The sequence below is a fragment of the Hyla sarda genome, chromosome 3 (assembly GCF_029499605.1).
Source record: "Hyla sarda isolate aHylSar1 chromosome 3, aHylSar1.hap1, whole genome shotgun sequence".
Taxonomy (NCBI): Eukaryota; Metazoa; Chordata; class Amphibia; order Anura; family Hylidae; genus Hyla; species Hyla sarda.
The window spans coordinates 41449855-41466440 of NC_079191.1; the positions used below are offsets into that span (position 1 = coordinate 41449855).

Sequence of the window (16586 nt, forward strand, 5' to 3'; positions counted from 1 at the left end):
CAGCTGACAAGACTAGGTAAGTATATCTCCCCACCCAGGGAGACTACTTACGAGGCGGTGGGGGAGACTTGCGAACTTCATATCATCACCATCCCTGCGGACAGGAACGTCCCCCGAGGATGGTGAGGATGAAGATTTTACCATATATATCGTGTTGCAACGCATTATACGTGGTAAAATATGATACTTGGTTCCCTTTAACATTCTCGTTTGCAGGAAGATCAATAACCAGAGTAAATGATTGACAGGGTGGTTAAGAAATGTCTCACACTGTATTTATTTAACAAGTATGATCTCCCTGTGCAGACAGTCCTACGGAGAGTCACCAAGGATCATAGTGCATGAGGAAATCTAATAATCTAATAATAAGGTAGGAATGAATGAAAGTTTGCTACTAGGCAAGGTAGACAAAAAATGGTGCTGCCCAATGGAGTAGCAGGCATTAATTCTACATAAATAAGCATTATTCTAGATGTTCTCTGCTGCTTTTTGAGTTTGGCTAGCAGATTTGGGTGATTATTGGTGGGTTGTTTAAAGGTGTTGTCCCAAGCTAAACATTCATCACCTATCTACAGAATATGAGACAAATGATTGCTGAGGAACCCACCACTGGGACCGCCGCAATCATGAGAATGAGCATACAGATGAGCATCCATGGCAATACTCATATTAAAGCATTATGTTAGAGATAAAGTACAACTGTCATAGTAAAACACTTTGTATACATCAATAGTAGAAGCAAATATAAGAAATGTTGTAATATATTAATGCTTTCTTATCCACATATCAGGCTCCTTTCCTCCCCTTCTTTCTTTCTGTTCATCACTTCTGTTCATCTGTAGAGTTAAAGTAAACAGACTTTCAGCTTCACTGAGAGATCAGGTGACACTGCCTATAGAGGTCTATAGAGAGAAGAGAGGGGATAGGGTAAAAGGAATGAGTAGAGGGGTGCATGGAGAGAGCTAGAAACAAATAAATGCTGCTAGTTTATTTTCTCAACCCAGAGCTGGATTCAGATCTTACACTGCTCAGTACTGCTTTATAATATCCACTATGCTGCTGTTTCTGTGTGTACTGTATGTAGTGTGTGGGAGCCATCATAGAAGCAAGTCTCAATCCACTCTGGAGCAAGTCTCAATCCACTTAGAGATGCAACCTGCAGAGGGGTTAGCGGGTGAGGTATGCCAGATACAAGTCATAGTGTCCACAAATAGTGCTGCTCCTGATATACACACACAGGACAGCTTATAGTGAAAAGTGACCTGCATTGATAATTACACTTTAAGGTTCCATTGGTGGCCCCCCTTGTGATCACACATTTTCACATATCCTATGATCAAGGGATGAGTGTTTTTCATAGTACAAGCTTTTTAATGCCAACCTCTCTGACATTACTTATATTAAAGGGGTATTCCTATCTAAAAGACATGGGATAAGATGTCTGATCGCGGGGGTCCCGCTGCTGGGCTCCCCCCGTTATCTCTGTGCAGCACCCTGCATTCTGTGCCAGGTGCTACTCCAGTCTCAGAAACATCCGAGACACCATGCCCCCCTGTGATGTCATGCCACGCCCCCTCCATTCATGTCTATGGGAGGGTGCGTGACAACTATCTATCTACATCAAAAACATCAAGTCCTTACTTTTCTACATTGTCATCTTGCCAGACATAACAAGTTATGTGAAACGCTAAGGCTGGGTTCACACCACGTTTTGTTAAATACGGTTCCCATATACGGCTGGGAGGAGGGGGGCGGGGCTTAATCGCCGCGCCCGCACTCAGCTGTATTCGGGAACCGTATTTAATGTATGTCTATGAGCCGACCGGAGTGAACCGCAGCCTCCGGTCGGCTTCGTTTTCTGCCGTATGCGGTTTCCCGACCGTAGGCAAAAACGCGGTCGATCACTGCGGCCTTCGTCATCATCCAGCCCCCCCCTTTTGTTTTGTACTCACCTCCCCTCGGCGGGACGTTAGGGTGAGCTGGTCCGGGCCATCTATGCTGCAGGGACCGTCTTCTCCGCGCTTCGGTCCCAGAGTAGTGATGTTGCCTTGATGACGACGCCCAGGGAAGTTGTGCATGAATGTCCCTGTGCGTCGACGTCAAGGCAACGTCACTACTCCGGGCCCGGGGCCGAAGCGCGGAGAAGAGACCCCCCCGGTGAAAATGGACCCCACCGGACGGTCCCTGCAGCATAGATGGCCCTGACCAGCTCACCCTAACATCCCGCCGAGGGGAGGTGAGTACAAAACAAAAGGGGGGGCTGGATTTTGACGAAGGCCGCAGTGCTGGGAGTTGTAGTTTTGCAACATCTGGAGGTCCGCAGGTTGAAGACCACTGGTGAAGGGATTGACAGGCGGAGAGTTCACTCGAGTATAAGACTAGGGGAGCGTTTTCAGCACAAAAAATCGTGCTGAAAAACTCGGCTTATACTCGAGTATATACGGTATACAACTGTAATAACGGTGACTTAGGCCACCGGGAAATGATATGGAGGCAGTAGGAAGGGGGCAAGGGGCCCAATACTGATTTTATGGATATTTCTTATTAAACACATCCTTGTAATAAATTTACAAGTCGGAATGTATGTAATCCAATGTGAATGAGGCTAAATATGGGAATTCTTTCAACCAGGGAGATCATGATGTTATACATTTTTGATAAGCACCCTGCCGGTTGGCAAGCAGTTTCTCAGTATATCATTTACATCCATAATAGTCTAGACAACGGGGAATTTCTTTCTTCTGCTTATAGAAGGTTTAGTTACATGGGGAACATGGCATAGTAAAATTCCGTACTATTGACTGCTTATATGCTGGTCCCAATTTCATATCTTTTTACCTATCTACCACTTCCATACCTAATACAAAAAAATGTAAAACATCTTGGAAACATCATGGGACAAACATCATAAAATAACGCAGAAGAAACGCCTTTCTCCTGATGTTTGTCCCATGATGTTGCCAAGATGTTTTTAAAAAAAATGTACGGTATGTACTGGACCAAGCATTTTTTGGATTATTTTGGAGGATTGTGGGGCACCACTTTCCTTGGGTGAGCTGAAGACAACAAAACAAAGCAAAAAACATAAAATAATTTTTAAACTGGGGGAAGAATTATGGATTGAATGAGTCTGTTTTTCTTTTTTATCCACAAGCATTTTTAAATTACTTAAAAAACAATTTAATTCCTGATTTATTTGGAGGAGGAATTCATTTTTTTTTGCTTTATGCTGGAAGAACCACCAACATGTCTTCAAGAACAAGAGAACATGGAGGTGAACGTCCTGCTCCGGTATTTGTACAGATGAATGACCTGGCCTGCGAGAGTGTCGGAGGGAAGGTAAACAATAATGAATGTTTCATGTGCAGTTATAAGAGAGTAAGCAAGCGGAGTCAGGGAGATTGTAAATTACAGTATAGCACTGCTGTATAGTAAAGTAGGCATTTTCACTACACTCAAGGATAATCCAACATGGATTGCCTTAATTTTAGACTTGCAACATAGGGGGGGGGGGGGGGGGGGGTTGCGGTGTGGGTGGTTGGGGAGAGGTTTGTCTCATGAAGATATTCATATGCCCTATAGGGACATAATAGAGGGGGATTCCTCCATGGGACATCTTCTACTAGCCAGAATGGATAGCTGCTTTGTAACAGTAGCTTCAGTTGTGGTGGATTCCTGTATTATGCTACATTGCCCCCGCAGAGGACCAGTGGTCAGTATAAAAATTCTAGTTTTTTTCATATAATTTTATAGCCCTGGGTGCTGTGGGGGTAAGCAGCCTTCTTCACTCCCTCTTAGCTTCTTCACACCCCTCTGATCCTCTTATTTGCACCCCTTTTGAAATAATGTTCATGCCCACCGAACTGTTCAGAGAAATGGGCAGAAAATGCACCAAATAATAAAAACATTTGTGGTAACGGGGTGTGAGATGCAGGGCAGATGGAATTACCCTAGGGGCAGATGGTATTAATTCCTTTTGTTCGTGACACCAGGGCGTGGTTTATCCTCGATACCACCCAAAGGTATACTGCTGGATCCTGGGCTAGTCACGGGGGCAATAATGACTCTGACGCCAAGTTACGGACAACGGTAGTTTTACTGAGGGTAGACAGATGGTAAAGTCTATACAGTTCAGCCAGGGCCCATGGAGGTGACCAGTGACTCAGAAACCTTAAGGGCTTGCTGGGACTTGTACTAGGACTGGACAATTGAATGCAGGCCACGCTGACTTGACAGTTGTTGACAGGGACTGACTTGACTGATGACTGACAAAGCTATGACTGTAGCTTACTTGCAATTGACTGTGGCTGCAGACTGGACCTGAGGCCTCCAATGACTCTGAACACACAAACTAGGACTCGACTTGACCTCAGCAAAGACTCAGGAACTAAGAGAGCGAGCTAGCTCCACCAAGGGCTGATATGGGGGAGACTAGCAGGGAGCCCATAAGTCACCCCTGGGATCACCTGGTCACTGATACCTCCTGGGTTAACAATCACATGGTACATTTCTTAAAGTAACAACACATTATATATCACAATACACAGCAAAACATATGTACAGGGGGGAAACAAGTACAAGGAGGCCCAGGGGACACAGAATGGAGGCTACCTGACAGGGCAGCAAGGGTACGGGGCAACAACTCCCGTACTGGGCTACCACACATTATTATTTTATTTTTTTTATACTGACTACAGTTCCTCTTTAATGCTAGAAAATACAAAGAACTGTGAGTGGGTGAACCCCGCCTGCACTGAAATAAAATAATTGTTTCCATGTTGAAGGGTTGTTGTACAAATAAAAAAAAGTCATGCTCAGAGGTCAGTGAGTATAATTCTTTTTTGTTATTATAATAACCTCAGCCATATATATATATATATATATATATATATATATATATATGTATATATACACACAAACCCTTTACATAATTCACCATCAGCACACTCTTAGATTCTTTACTGTTAAAGCAGCGAGACTATAGACCTCCCTACCACATGATGATCGATTCAATGAACAAATTTAATAGGGGCCTTGATGTCTGTCTTGAAAAAAGTAATAGGTAAACAATTTTGTTCAGATTTAGAGGTACTAGATATAGTTATAGGATGTTGATCCAGAAATTTATTTGGAATCAGGAAATGATTTTTCCTCTGTTTTGGGGCAATTGTCTTCTGCCTCTTATGGTTTTTTTCTGCCTTCCTCTGGATCAACACAGTAGGGTTATAAGTTCAACTTTATGGTCTTTCTTACAACCTTTACCACTACATGTAAAACTGTATATTGTTTTTGCATGACATTTCAGGCATATAGGAGTACAGTAGGAGTCCATAGACTGCTATGGGTTCCATTTCACAGCTTCCTTCCACCCCGGAGGTTGACCTATAATATACCTCTTTACATGTACTTAGCGTTAAAGGGGTACTTCGGTGGAAAACTTTTTTTTTCTAAATCAACTGGTGCCAGAAAGTTAAACAGATTTGTAAATGACTTCTATTAAAAAATTTGAATCCTTCCAGTACTTATCAGCTGCTGTATACCACAGAGGAAATTCTTTTCTTTTCTGATTTCTTTTCTGTCACAACCACAGTGCTCTCTACTGATACCTCTGTCCATTTTAGGAACTGTCCAGAGCAGCATTTCAAGACTCAGGTTTCCATAGACTGGAACACTGATGATAGTGGATCCACTCAACCTGTGTGGCAGATGACTCGGACCGTACCAGGGAGCGGAGTCTAAGGTGCCGCTGGTTTGAACCAGAATCCGCCACAAAGCGAGATGGACTTGCTGCGGCAGGCAAACCCCGGTCGCTACCCCTGGCACGGCTCGACCACACAGGCGGCTAAGGAGATTCGAGGCACAGGTGGGATAAGGCAACTCGTGGTCTGGATAGCAGGAGGTCAGGGCAGCCGCCACAGTAGCGTAGTCAGGAACATAGCAAATAGTCAGTAGGCAGGTGGCAAAGGAGCAAGGTCAGGTCACAGAGCAAGGGTATGATGCACGGCAAGGCAATACACAGGAATGCTTTCTCTAAGGCTACAAAGATCCGGCAGGGGAGTGTGGGAGGTGGAGGAATTTATCAATTAGCCAGAGGTGTTACTTCACTAATGGGTGCACTGGCCCTTTAAATCTTAAAGCTCCGGCGCATGCGCGCCTTAGGGAATGGGGACACACGCGCCAAAGCAGAGAGGCAGAGGCAGGAAAAGCACCAGGTGAGTGACGGGCTGGGATTTGCATGCAGGCGCTTCCCGTGATGCGAATCCCAGCCTGCCGGCAGCAGCAGGAAACGGGACCATTCGCTCACAACCATCGTGTGCGGCCGGAGCGCATAATGTAACAAGCATATGTTTGCTATGGGGATTTTCTCCTGCTCTGAACAGTTCCTGACATGGACAGGGGTGTCAGCAGAGAGCATTGTGGTTGTGACAAGAAAAGAAAAGCATTTCCTCTGTAGTATACAGCCGCTAATAAAGTACTGGAAGGATTAAGATTTTTTAATAGAAGTAAGTTGAAGTTGATTTAAAAAAAAAAAAAAAAAAGTTTTCCACCGGAGTACCCCTTTAACCCCTTAAGGACACATGATGTTCTCATACGTCTGCATTTCCGAGTCCTTAAGGACACATGACGTATGAGAACGTCATGTGTTTTACCGGCCCCCCGCAACCATCTGGAGCGGAGCCGGTCCCCGATGCCTGCTGAAATCATTCAGCAGGCATCGGGGCATATCGCCCAGGGGGGTCATTATGACCCCCCATGTCGGCGATGGCCGCAGATCGCTGGACAATTCAGTCCAGCGATCTGCGGCGGATTCCGGGTCAATCGGGTCTCCAGTGACCCGGTGACCCGGAATTATTGGCTGATCGGGGCCGTCAGAGACGGCCCCGAACAGCCAGAGCCAGCAGGGGTGAGGTGGCACTGGTGCCACCTCACGATCGCCCTGATTCGTCGGCCGGATTACCGGCCGACCAATCAGGGCGCCTGCTGCGGGTGTCACTCCCGCAACCCGCTCCGCCCCTTTTCCGGAGGACGTGAGCGGGTGCGGGACGTGCACCCCGGGTGCTGGGAGCGCCGATTGCCGGCGCCCCTGTTGGGATCAGGGCCCCAGGAGCAGCGTGCAGCGTGCAGCGAGGATCGTTGGAGGTGAGTGACAGCCTCCTGCTGTTGCTTAGCAACAGCTCCCAGCATGCAAAAAGGGCATGCTGGGAGCTGTAGTTATGCAACAGCAGGAGGCAGACCACCACAACTCCCAGCATGCCCTTATGGGCATGCTGGGACTTGTAGTTTTGCAACAGCTGGAGGCACATTCTTTCTATGGAAAAGTGTACCTTCAGCTGTTGTGTAACTACAACTCCCAGCTTGCACAATCAGCTAAAGTGCATGCTGGGAGTTGTAGTGGTGCATCTGGTGGTTGCATAACTACAACTCCCAGCATGCCCGTTGGCTGTCGGTGACTGCTGAGAGTTGTAGTTTTGCAACAGCTGAAGGCACACTGAGTTAAGTAGCAAACCAGTGTGTCTCCAGCTGTTGCATAACTACAATCCCCAGCATCCCCAGCCAAAGTAGTATGCCTCCAGCTGTTGCATAACTACAACACCCAGCATGCCCTTCCGCTGTCCGTACATGCTGGGGGTTGTAGCTTTTGCAACAGCTGAAGGCACACTGGTTGCAAAACACTGAGTTTGTTACCAAACTCGGTGTTTCACAACCAGTGTGCCTCCAGCTGTTGCAAAACTACAACTCCCAGCATGCACTGATAGACCGTACATGCTGGGAGTTGTAGTTTTGCAACAGCTGGATGTTCCCCCCCCCCCAATGTGAACGTACAGGGTACACTCACATGAGCGGAGGATTACAGTAAGTATCCGGCTGCAAGTTTGAGGTGCGGCAAAATTTCTGCCGCAGCTCAAACTGCCAGCGAGAAACTACTGTGAACCCCCCGCCCGTGTGACTGTACCCTAAAAACACTACACTACACTAACACACAATAAAATAAAAAGTAAAAAACACTACATATACACATACCCCTACACAGCCCCCCTCCCCAATAAAAATGAAAAACGTCTGGTACGCCACTGTTTCCAAAACGGAGCCTCCAGCGGTTGCAAAACTACAACTCCCAGCATGCACTGATAGACCGTACATGCTGGGAGTTGTAGTTTTGCAACAGCTGGATTTCCCCCCCCCCCCCCAATGTGAACGTACAGGGTACACTCACATGGGCGGAGGATTACAGTAAGTATCCGGCTGCAAGTTTGAGCTGCGTCAAATTTTCTGCCGTAGCTCAAACTGCCAGCGAGAAACTACTGTGAACCCCCGCCCGTGCGACTGTACCCTAAAAACACTACACTACACTAACACAAAATAAAATAAAAAGTAAAAAACACTACATATACACATACCCCTATACAACCCCCCTCCCCAATAAAAATGAAAAACGTCTGTTACGCCACTGTTTCCAAAACGGAGCCTCCAGCTGTTGCAAAACAACTACTCCCAGTATTGCCAGATAGCCGTTGACTGTCCAGGCATGCTGGGAGTTTTACAACAGCTGGAGGCACCCTGTTTGGGAATCACTGGCGTAGAATACCCCTATGTCCACCCCTATGCAAGTCCCTAATTTAGGCCTCAAATGCGCATGGCGCTCTCACTTTGGAGCCCTGTCGTATTTCAAGGCAACAGTTTAGGGCCACATATGGGGTATCGCCGTACTCGGGAGAAATTGGGCTTCAAATTTTGGGGGGTATTTTCTGCTATTACCCTTTTAAAAAATGTTAAATTTTTGGGAAAACAAGCATTTTAGGTAAAAAAAATATATATTTTTTTACATATGCAAAAGTCGTGAAACACCTGTAGGGTATTAAGGTTCAAATTACCCCTTGTTACGTTCCCCGAGGGGTCTAGTTTCCAAAATGGTATGCCATGTGTTTTTTTTTTGCTGTCCTGGCACCATAGGGGCTTCCTAAATGCGGCATGCCCCCAGAGCAAAATTCGCTTTCAAAAAGCCAAATGTGACTCCTTCTCTTCTGAGACCTGTAGTGCGCCAGCAGAGCACTTTTCACACCCATATGGGGTGTTTTCTGAATCGGGAGAAATTGAGCTTCAAATTTTGGGGGGTATTTTCTGCTATTACCCTTTTTAAAATTGTAAACATTTTGGAAACCAAGCATTTTAGGTAAAAAAAATATATATTTTTTTACATATGCAAAAGTCGTGAAACACCTGTAGGGCATTAAGGTTCATGTTACCCCTTGTTACGTTCCCCGAGGGGTCTAGTTTCCAAAATGGTATGCCATGTGTTTTTTTTTGCTGTTCTGGCACCATAGGGGCTTCCTAAATGCGGCATGCCCCCAGAGCAAAATTTGCTTTCAAAAAGCCAAATGTGACTCCTTCTCTTCTGAGACCTGTAGTGCACCAGCAGAGCACTTTTCACCCCCATGCGAGGTGTTTTCTGTATCGGGAGAAATTGGGCTTCAAATTTTGGGGGGTATTTTCTGCTATTACCCTTTTTAAAAATGTAAAATTTTTGGGAAATCAAGCATTTTAGGTAAAAAAAATATATATTTTTTTTACATATGCAAAAGTCGTGAATCACCTGTAGGGTATTAAGGTTCACTTTACCCCTTGTTACGTTCCCTGAGGGGTCTAGTTTCCAAAATGGTATGCCATGTGTTTTTTTTGCTGTCCTGGCACCATAGGGGCTTCCTAAATGCGGCATGCCCCCCAAAAACCATTTGTCGCTCCTTCCCTTCTGAGCCCTCTACTGCGCCCGCCGAACAATTAACATAGACATATGAGGTATGTGTTTACTCGAGAGAAATTGGGTTTCAAATACAAGTAAAAATTTTCTCCTTTTTATCCCTTGCAAAAATTCAAAAATTGGGTCTACAAGAACATGCGAGTGTAAAAAATGAAGATTTTGAATTTTCTCCTTCACTTTGCTGCTATTCCTGTGAAACATCTAAAGGGTTAATACACTTACTGAATGTTTTTTTGAATACTTTAGGGGGTGTAGTTTTTATAATGGGGTCTTTTATGGGGTATTTCTAATATGAAGACCCTTCAAATCCACTTCAAAACTGAACTGGTCCCTGAAAAATAGTGAGTTTGAAAATTTTGTGAAAAATTTCAAAATTGCTACTGAACTTTGAAGCCCTATGGTGTCTTCCAAAAGTAAAAACTCATAAATTTTATGATGCAAACATAAAGTAGACATATTGTATATGTGAACCCAAAAAATATATATTTTGAATATCCATTTTCCTTACAAGCAGAGAGCTTCAAAGTTAGAAAAATGCAAAATTTTCATTTTTTTCATCAAATTTTGGGATTTTTCACCAAGAAAGGATGCAAGTTACCATAAAATTTTACCACTAAGTTAAAGTAGAATATGTCACGAAAAAACAATCTCGGAATCAGAATGATAACTAAAAGCATTCCAGAGTTATTAATGTTTAAAGTGACAGTGGTCAGAATTGCAAAAAACGCTCCGGTCCTTAAGGTATAAAATGGCCTGGTCCTTAAGGGGTTAAAGAAACAATATACAATATTTTTAAACCTATTTAGGGAAATTTTAGAGTGTAAACCAAAGGTTTGCAACCCCATCCTCACCTTTCCCCCTTGTCTTTTCCATAGACCTCTAAATGCAGTGTAACTTGATCTCTATAATCCGAACTTCTCACTCCCGTCTCCAAGACTTCACTCGTGCTGCACCGGTTCTCTGGAATGCTATCCCTCAATCCCTCAGACTCAACAATAACATCCATAGTTTCAAACGTGGCCTAAAAACACATCTCTTCAGACAGGCCTACAACAGTCTCTAATTGGCCCCAACATATCCTCAACATATCCTCAACATATCCCCAACATATCCTCAACATATCCTCAACATATCCTCAACATATCCCCAACATATCCCGAACATATCCCGAACATATCCTCAACATATCCCCAACATATCCTCAACATATCCTCAACATATCCCCAACATATCCCCAACATATCCTCAATATATCCCCACACCTCTTGTTTGAATAGTTATTGTGTAATTTTAGGTCCGATACTTGTCTTTGTTTGTACCCCATAATTGTAAGCGCTGCGGAATCTGTAGGCGCTATATAAATAAAATAAATAAATCTCTCAGTGAAGTTGAAAGGTCCACCAACAGTCCAGAATTTGAATTTGTTCCTGTTCTATTGCAATGAAGAAACACAGAATATTAATGGACCTTGAGGTCTGGGTTGGGGACCAGTGGTATAGGCCACTAAATCCTATTAATGTAAACCAGTTGTTCTGGTACCGGTCAAGGGCCATTAAGTAAACAAACTAGTGCAGAGTATTATTTGTGAATACAGGGGACAAGTTTTTCTGTTCAGTGCTCTCAAAAACTGCAAACACATGAAAATAAAGTGAAACATTAACTTACTAGACACTTGAACTTGACCTAAGTTACCCATCACCGTGTAAAGCAGTGTTTTCCAACCAGGGTGCCTCCAGCTGTTCAAAATTACAACTCCCAACATGCCCTGACAGCCGAAGGCTGTCTGTGCATGCTAGAAGTTGTAGTTTTGTAACTGGTGGAGACAACATGGTTGGGAAACACTTGTGTAGAGGCTTCTCTTCCTATAATCTACTATCATGTTAGCAACCTAGTAATGAATAATCCTTTTAGTTATCTTGTAAAAATCTTTAATAAAGACATATAGGAAAGACTATTAATAGTCTTAAAATAATGCAAAAGAAAAATCTATATGGTTAATTATTACAAATTGGGTTACACGTAGCGTATTTGATGCTGCATATTTGATGCAGCTGCGTATTTAATGCTGCTGCGTATTTTTCTACCCACTTACTTCAGTGGGTAGAAAAATATGCTGCAGCATCAAATACACAGCAGCATCATATATGCTACGTGTGACCCAACCCTAGCAATGCATTTGCCACAGTGACGTTAGACATATATATTTACAAATAGAGACGAAGATAGGATAGATCCAGCTCACCGATGGAATATGATTAAAACATAACTTTTACTGTTCTGGATTAAAACATGTAAACCAAAAAGTGCAAAGTGGGTGACAGTGTGTTAAAAGCAACTCTCGTTTCGGCCTCTACATGAGTCCTTAGTCATGACATAAGAGAAAACATAAAGTTTAAGTTTTCTCTTATGCCATGACTAAGGACTCATGTAGAGTCCGAAACGCGTCGGAGAGTTGCTTTTAACGCACTGTCACCCCCTTTGCACTTTTTGGTTTACATGTTTTAATCCGGAACAGTTAAAGTTATGTTTTAATCATATTAGAGCTGGATCTATCCTATCTTCGTCTCTATTTGTACATAGGGAATACGGCCCACTGCCTCCGTGCTCCCGATATCCACTGACCTGCTGATTATCTACACATCAATCTGAATGCTGTCCTAGGGGTGGTGAGCTGAGTACACATTTTTTCCATATATATTTGCAGGTGTTATTCGCTACAGATGACTGGTTCGCTCCAGCTGAAAATCTTTTGAAGGTAAGTTTTTAGTTTAGTATTGTATCACTTGTTTTTTTTTAGGTTAGAATATATAAATTAAAAAAAAGTTAAAGGAGTGCTCCCGTGGAATTTTTTTTTTAAAAATCAACTGGTGCCAGAAAGTTAAACAGATTTGTAAATTACTTCTATTAAAAATTTTTAATCCTTCCAGTACTTATCAGCTACTGCTTGCTCCACAGGAAATTATTTTCTTTTTGAATTTCTTTTCTGTGTGACCACAGTGCTCTCTGCTGACACCTCTGTCCATGTTAGGAACTGTCCAGAGTAGGAGCAAATCCCCATAGAAAACCTCTCCTGCTCTGGACAGTTCCTGACATGGACAGAGGTGTCAGCAGAGAGCACTGTGGTCAGACAGAAAATAAATTTAAAAAGAAAAGAACTTCCTCTGGTGCATACAGCAGCTAATAAGTTCTGGAAGGATTAAGATTATTAAATAGAAGTAATTTACAAATCTGTTTAACTTTCTAGCACCAGTTGATTCAAAAAATTATTTTTTCTTCCGGAGTACACCTTTGATTGTATTATTTAATGTTTTTTTCTCACTCTGATGGGGGTTACACTCTCATTGGGCACTCTGCCTATATTATTCCCTGTCTATGGTCATTTTCCTTGCAGTCTCCTAGGTTTATTGTGAATGTGTACATGAAGACACAGTAGCAAAGGTAAAATTATTGTAACAGCAGCAGAAAAGAGTGAGTGGTATTAATCTGGCCATACTTTGAGAGAAATTCTGCCTGAACCTGTCAATATATCTGGTATCAGCCGATGATCCCATGTGTATGAGGCCTCCTCATTAGTCCAGTCCTGGGGAAGCGTCTGGCAGCAGCATAGGCTTGGTTTACAAAAAAGAGCACCACATTCCTGGTATATGTTGGCATGCCAGCAGAAAGGTATGCCAACATATACTGTGGATTGACATGACCACTAAGCTCAATGGACGGAACATAGTCTGCTAGTGATTACTTTAGGTGCATTTCTGAAAGTAAACTGATATTGTGCATAAATGAACAGTGGTGGCAATTATGTTTTTGAGTCTTGCAAAAATAACGGCATATGCTCAAAATGGACTGAATGTAGTCACTGGAAAAACCCCATATGACACATTATGTGGTAGCATCGGTGGTGTAGGGAAATACCTTATCACTTTGTGACGCCAGGGCACCGTTATCCTATATACACAGTCCGAGGTTGGAGACAGCTTCTCCTGGGCCAGACATAGGGAATTAAGGAACACACCGACAAGGTTACAGATGACTGTCTTTACTGCTGGGTGCAGATGGTATTACACAGACAGTATGGTGCAGAGTGAGAGGATGAAGTGTAACCCCTTGGGAGCCTTGTTGCCTTGCTGGGACTTGTGATGCTTTCACCCAATAAATTGATACTGACTTGAGAGAATTGAAGATTGATCCTGGTAGCTAGGGTTCTGCCAAGGTCTTGTAGCTAAAGTAGATTTGATCTTGGCCTTCCCTTGAGGTTTTTCCACACACAACATCCCTTAACCACACTGGTGCTCAGCTTGAGCTTTCGCAGGAACTAGGGTATCTCCTCCCCCACTACGCTATATGGGCAAGAATTTAGGGGTTCTCATTGGCAGGCAGGGTCACATGGGTTTACACTGCTCTCTGCTTAAAGGTAGAAGAACACTCATAAATCACATACATAGAAATAACATAACAAAACAATTATAAAAATATATTAACTCTTGGTAAAGTGCTGAGACATAATTAACACAGCAAGAAGTCTCTTAGTTGACCCAACATCTGGCAGTCTAAAGCCACAGGACACCCTTTGGTGCTGGGACACCACAATTAAACTCAACACGCCCGGCATGGGTATGTTGTAGTATGTGTAGGTGTACACAAAAAGTGCACATGGATGGCGTCTATCACAAGCAAATCTTCGAAAGGAGAAAGGCCCACACAAATCTTTCCTTCCCCTCTGGGATAGAAGGCACCTGCAAGGGTCCAGGATCTAAGCCCCCTTTGCCAAATCTTATTAAGGACCAACGATGCTCTTGGTTACCACCTGGGAGCCAACCCAAGTTCAGCTGAAGAGCTGACAATGTGGCATCCCTGCCGAAACACAGCACCGAGGTTTCTGGGAGGTGAGGAACCTGATGGCCAAACACACCTCCCCTAGACCTCCTGGAGGGACACCCAAAGGGGCATTGCATCCTGAAAAATCTTTTTGACAAGCAACATCAAAATTTAAGCACTGTGACAAAAAAAAAAAAAATACACTATTCACTGTAAAATTCAGCCTGGACATCTAGCTGGATCTATAAAAAATCCTTGTAACAACCAGCCGGGAAGTTAGAGCCGAGTGCTCCGAAGGGTAAAATGAAGTGCATGCAAAGTCCTTTTATAGCACCCTGAGGTCACCATTCCCAGTACACTTCTGCATCTCAGCTTTAGCCCTAACCAAAGCATTATGGACAGATCCTGAGGTCCGGGTTACCACGGGGTAGCCATTGGGCCATTGGGCCTGCATACCAAGATCATGTCCCTCAGTGGGAACATAGGTGGAGATTTATAAAAACCTGTCCAGTGGAAAAGTTGCCCAGTTGCCCATAGCAACCAATCAGATTTCTTTTTCATTTTTCACAGGTCTCTTTGTAAATGAAAGGAGCGATCTGATTGGTTGCCATGGGCAACTGCACCACTCTTTCTCTGCAGAGGTTTTGATAAATCTCCCCCATAGTCTTTGTCTCCTCTTCTTATTGAGATAAACATGCACCATCAGACAAGCAGACATGGACAACGTGTATGACAGGCTTTAGAGCCTTTCTGCTTTATCTTATTTATGTTCATTTTCTTTTCTTTTTTTTATACCAGAAAAGTGACCCAGAATTCAAGGCAGGACTGTTTACAGAGTATGGAAAATGGATGGATGGTTGGGAGACAAGGAGAAAGAGAATTCCAGGTGGGGGGCACAGAAAAACTTGCTGATGCATGGCCTATTATAAGGAGAATAGTGGTAAATGGTTTGTAAGATTCTGCAGACCCTCACTCGAGAGTCATCTCCTGTCCATTTTAGTGGAAAGTATTAGGACCACCCAGTTAAACATTTTTGGAACAGTTTGGTAAATGTGATGTTTGACTTAAATAATGCAGTAAAAATAATACAAAGCACCATTGGAAGCTATTAATAGAGGACTATGTATTTCTGCCTAGGCCATGACTGGTGTATAATTGAACTCGGTGTTCCTGGGGTCATTCATGGGTTTCTCGTGGACACACATTTCTTCACTGGAAACTATTCACCACGCATTTCAGTTCAAGTCGCCTGTTTACAAGGTAACTGTTTCCAATTAGTATTTATTACATAGAATTAGGATTATTTTGGTAATTTTGTCTTTGCCATACTGGTTAGGTAGCTAGAATGAATAAATTGTTTGGTAATCCTGTTCTTTCTATTATATTTTCCAACATCTATCCAAGAAAAGATATTATTTCCTCCAAGAGGGGACCGAATTGGGTCAGCTGCAAATGAAGAAGATGTTAAAGCAGTTGAAAGGGTAGGATACAGATATGCGTGTATAAAAGAGGCATTAGAGAATTTATATTACCATGTATATACATTTGTAAAGGTAGCTCACCGACCTCGACTTATGTTTATGATGGTGCTTCTCAAATCTTGGGGTTGGCCTTAATGATAAGCCCCCCCCCTTTTCTGTTATGTTCAATTTTTTTTGTATAGAATAAAATGATCAACATTTTTTATTTTTGGCCTGGACCTCAACCAGAGACGGTTAGGCTCAGGCTTGATTGTGTTCTGGCTGGTGAAGCACATCACATTAACTTTAAATAACCCTGCTTTAAGAGGTATCCTATCTAAAGTATCTGTCACTGGAATAAAAAATAAAAAAAAATGCATGAAAAGATGAATGGAGAAGATTAAACTATGTTTATGTCTGTCTTATGAAATGTCAGTCCTTCACTTAACGTCAGTTGTTATTTGGGTTGTGATTAGGGATAAGTGAATAAATTCGGAATGTTAAAAATTTGTTCTGAACTTTTAATGATTTGCTTTGGGTGAATTAGCACAGTA

The 16586-nt window shown here is 43.1% G+C and overlaps 1 protein-coding gene across 2 annotated transcripts in view; it reads left to right on the forward strand.

The window, feature by feature from the left end:
• Nucleotides 1–300: 300 nt before the first annotated feature.
• The window catches only part of ALLC (allantoicase), a 30870-nt gene continuing 14584 nt past the window's right edge, over nucleotides 301–16586 (forward strand). The window contains exons 1-6 of one of the 2 annotated variants that reach the window (XM_056564120.1): nucleotides 301–370; nucleotides 3203–3339; nucleotides 12462–12512; nucleotides 15371–15458; nucleotides 15710–15832; nucleotides 15977–16053. In XM_056564120.1, the coding sequence (XP_056420095.1) occupies nucleotides 3247–3339; nucleotides 12462–12512; nucleotides 15371–15458; nucleotides 15710–15832; nucleotides 15977–16053 (432 nt within the window). In that variant the 5' untranslated portion in view covers nucleotides 301–370; nucleotides 3203–3246. The remainder of the gene's footprint in view (nucleotides 371–3202; nucleotides 3340–12461; nucleotides 12513–15370; nucleotides 15459–15709; nucleotides 15833–15976; nucleotides 16054–16586) is intronic. The other variant, XM_056564119.1, reaches the window with a different exon arrangement.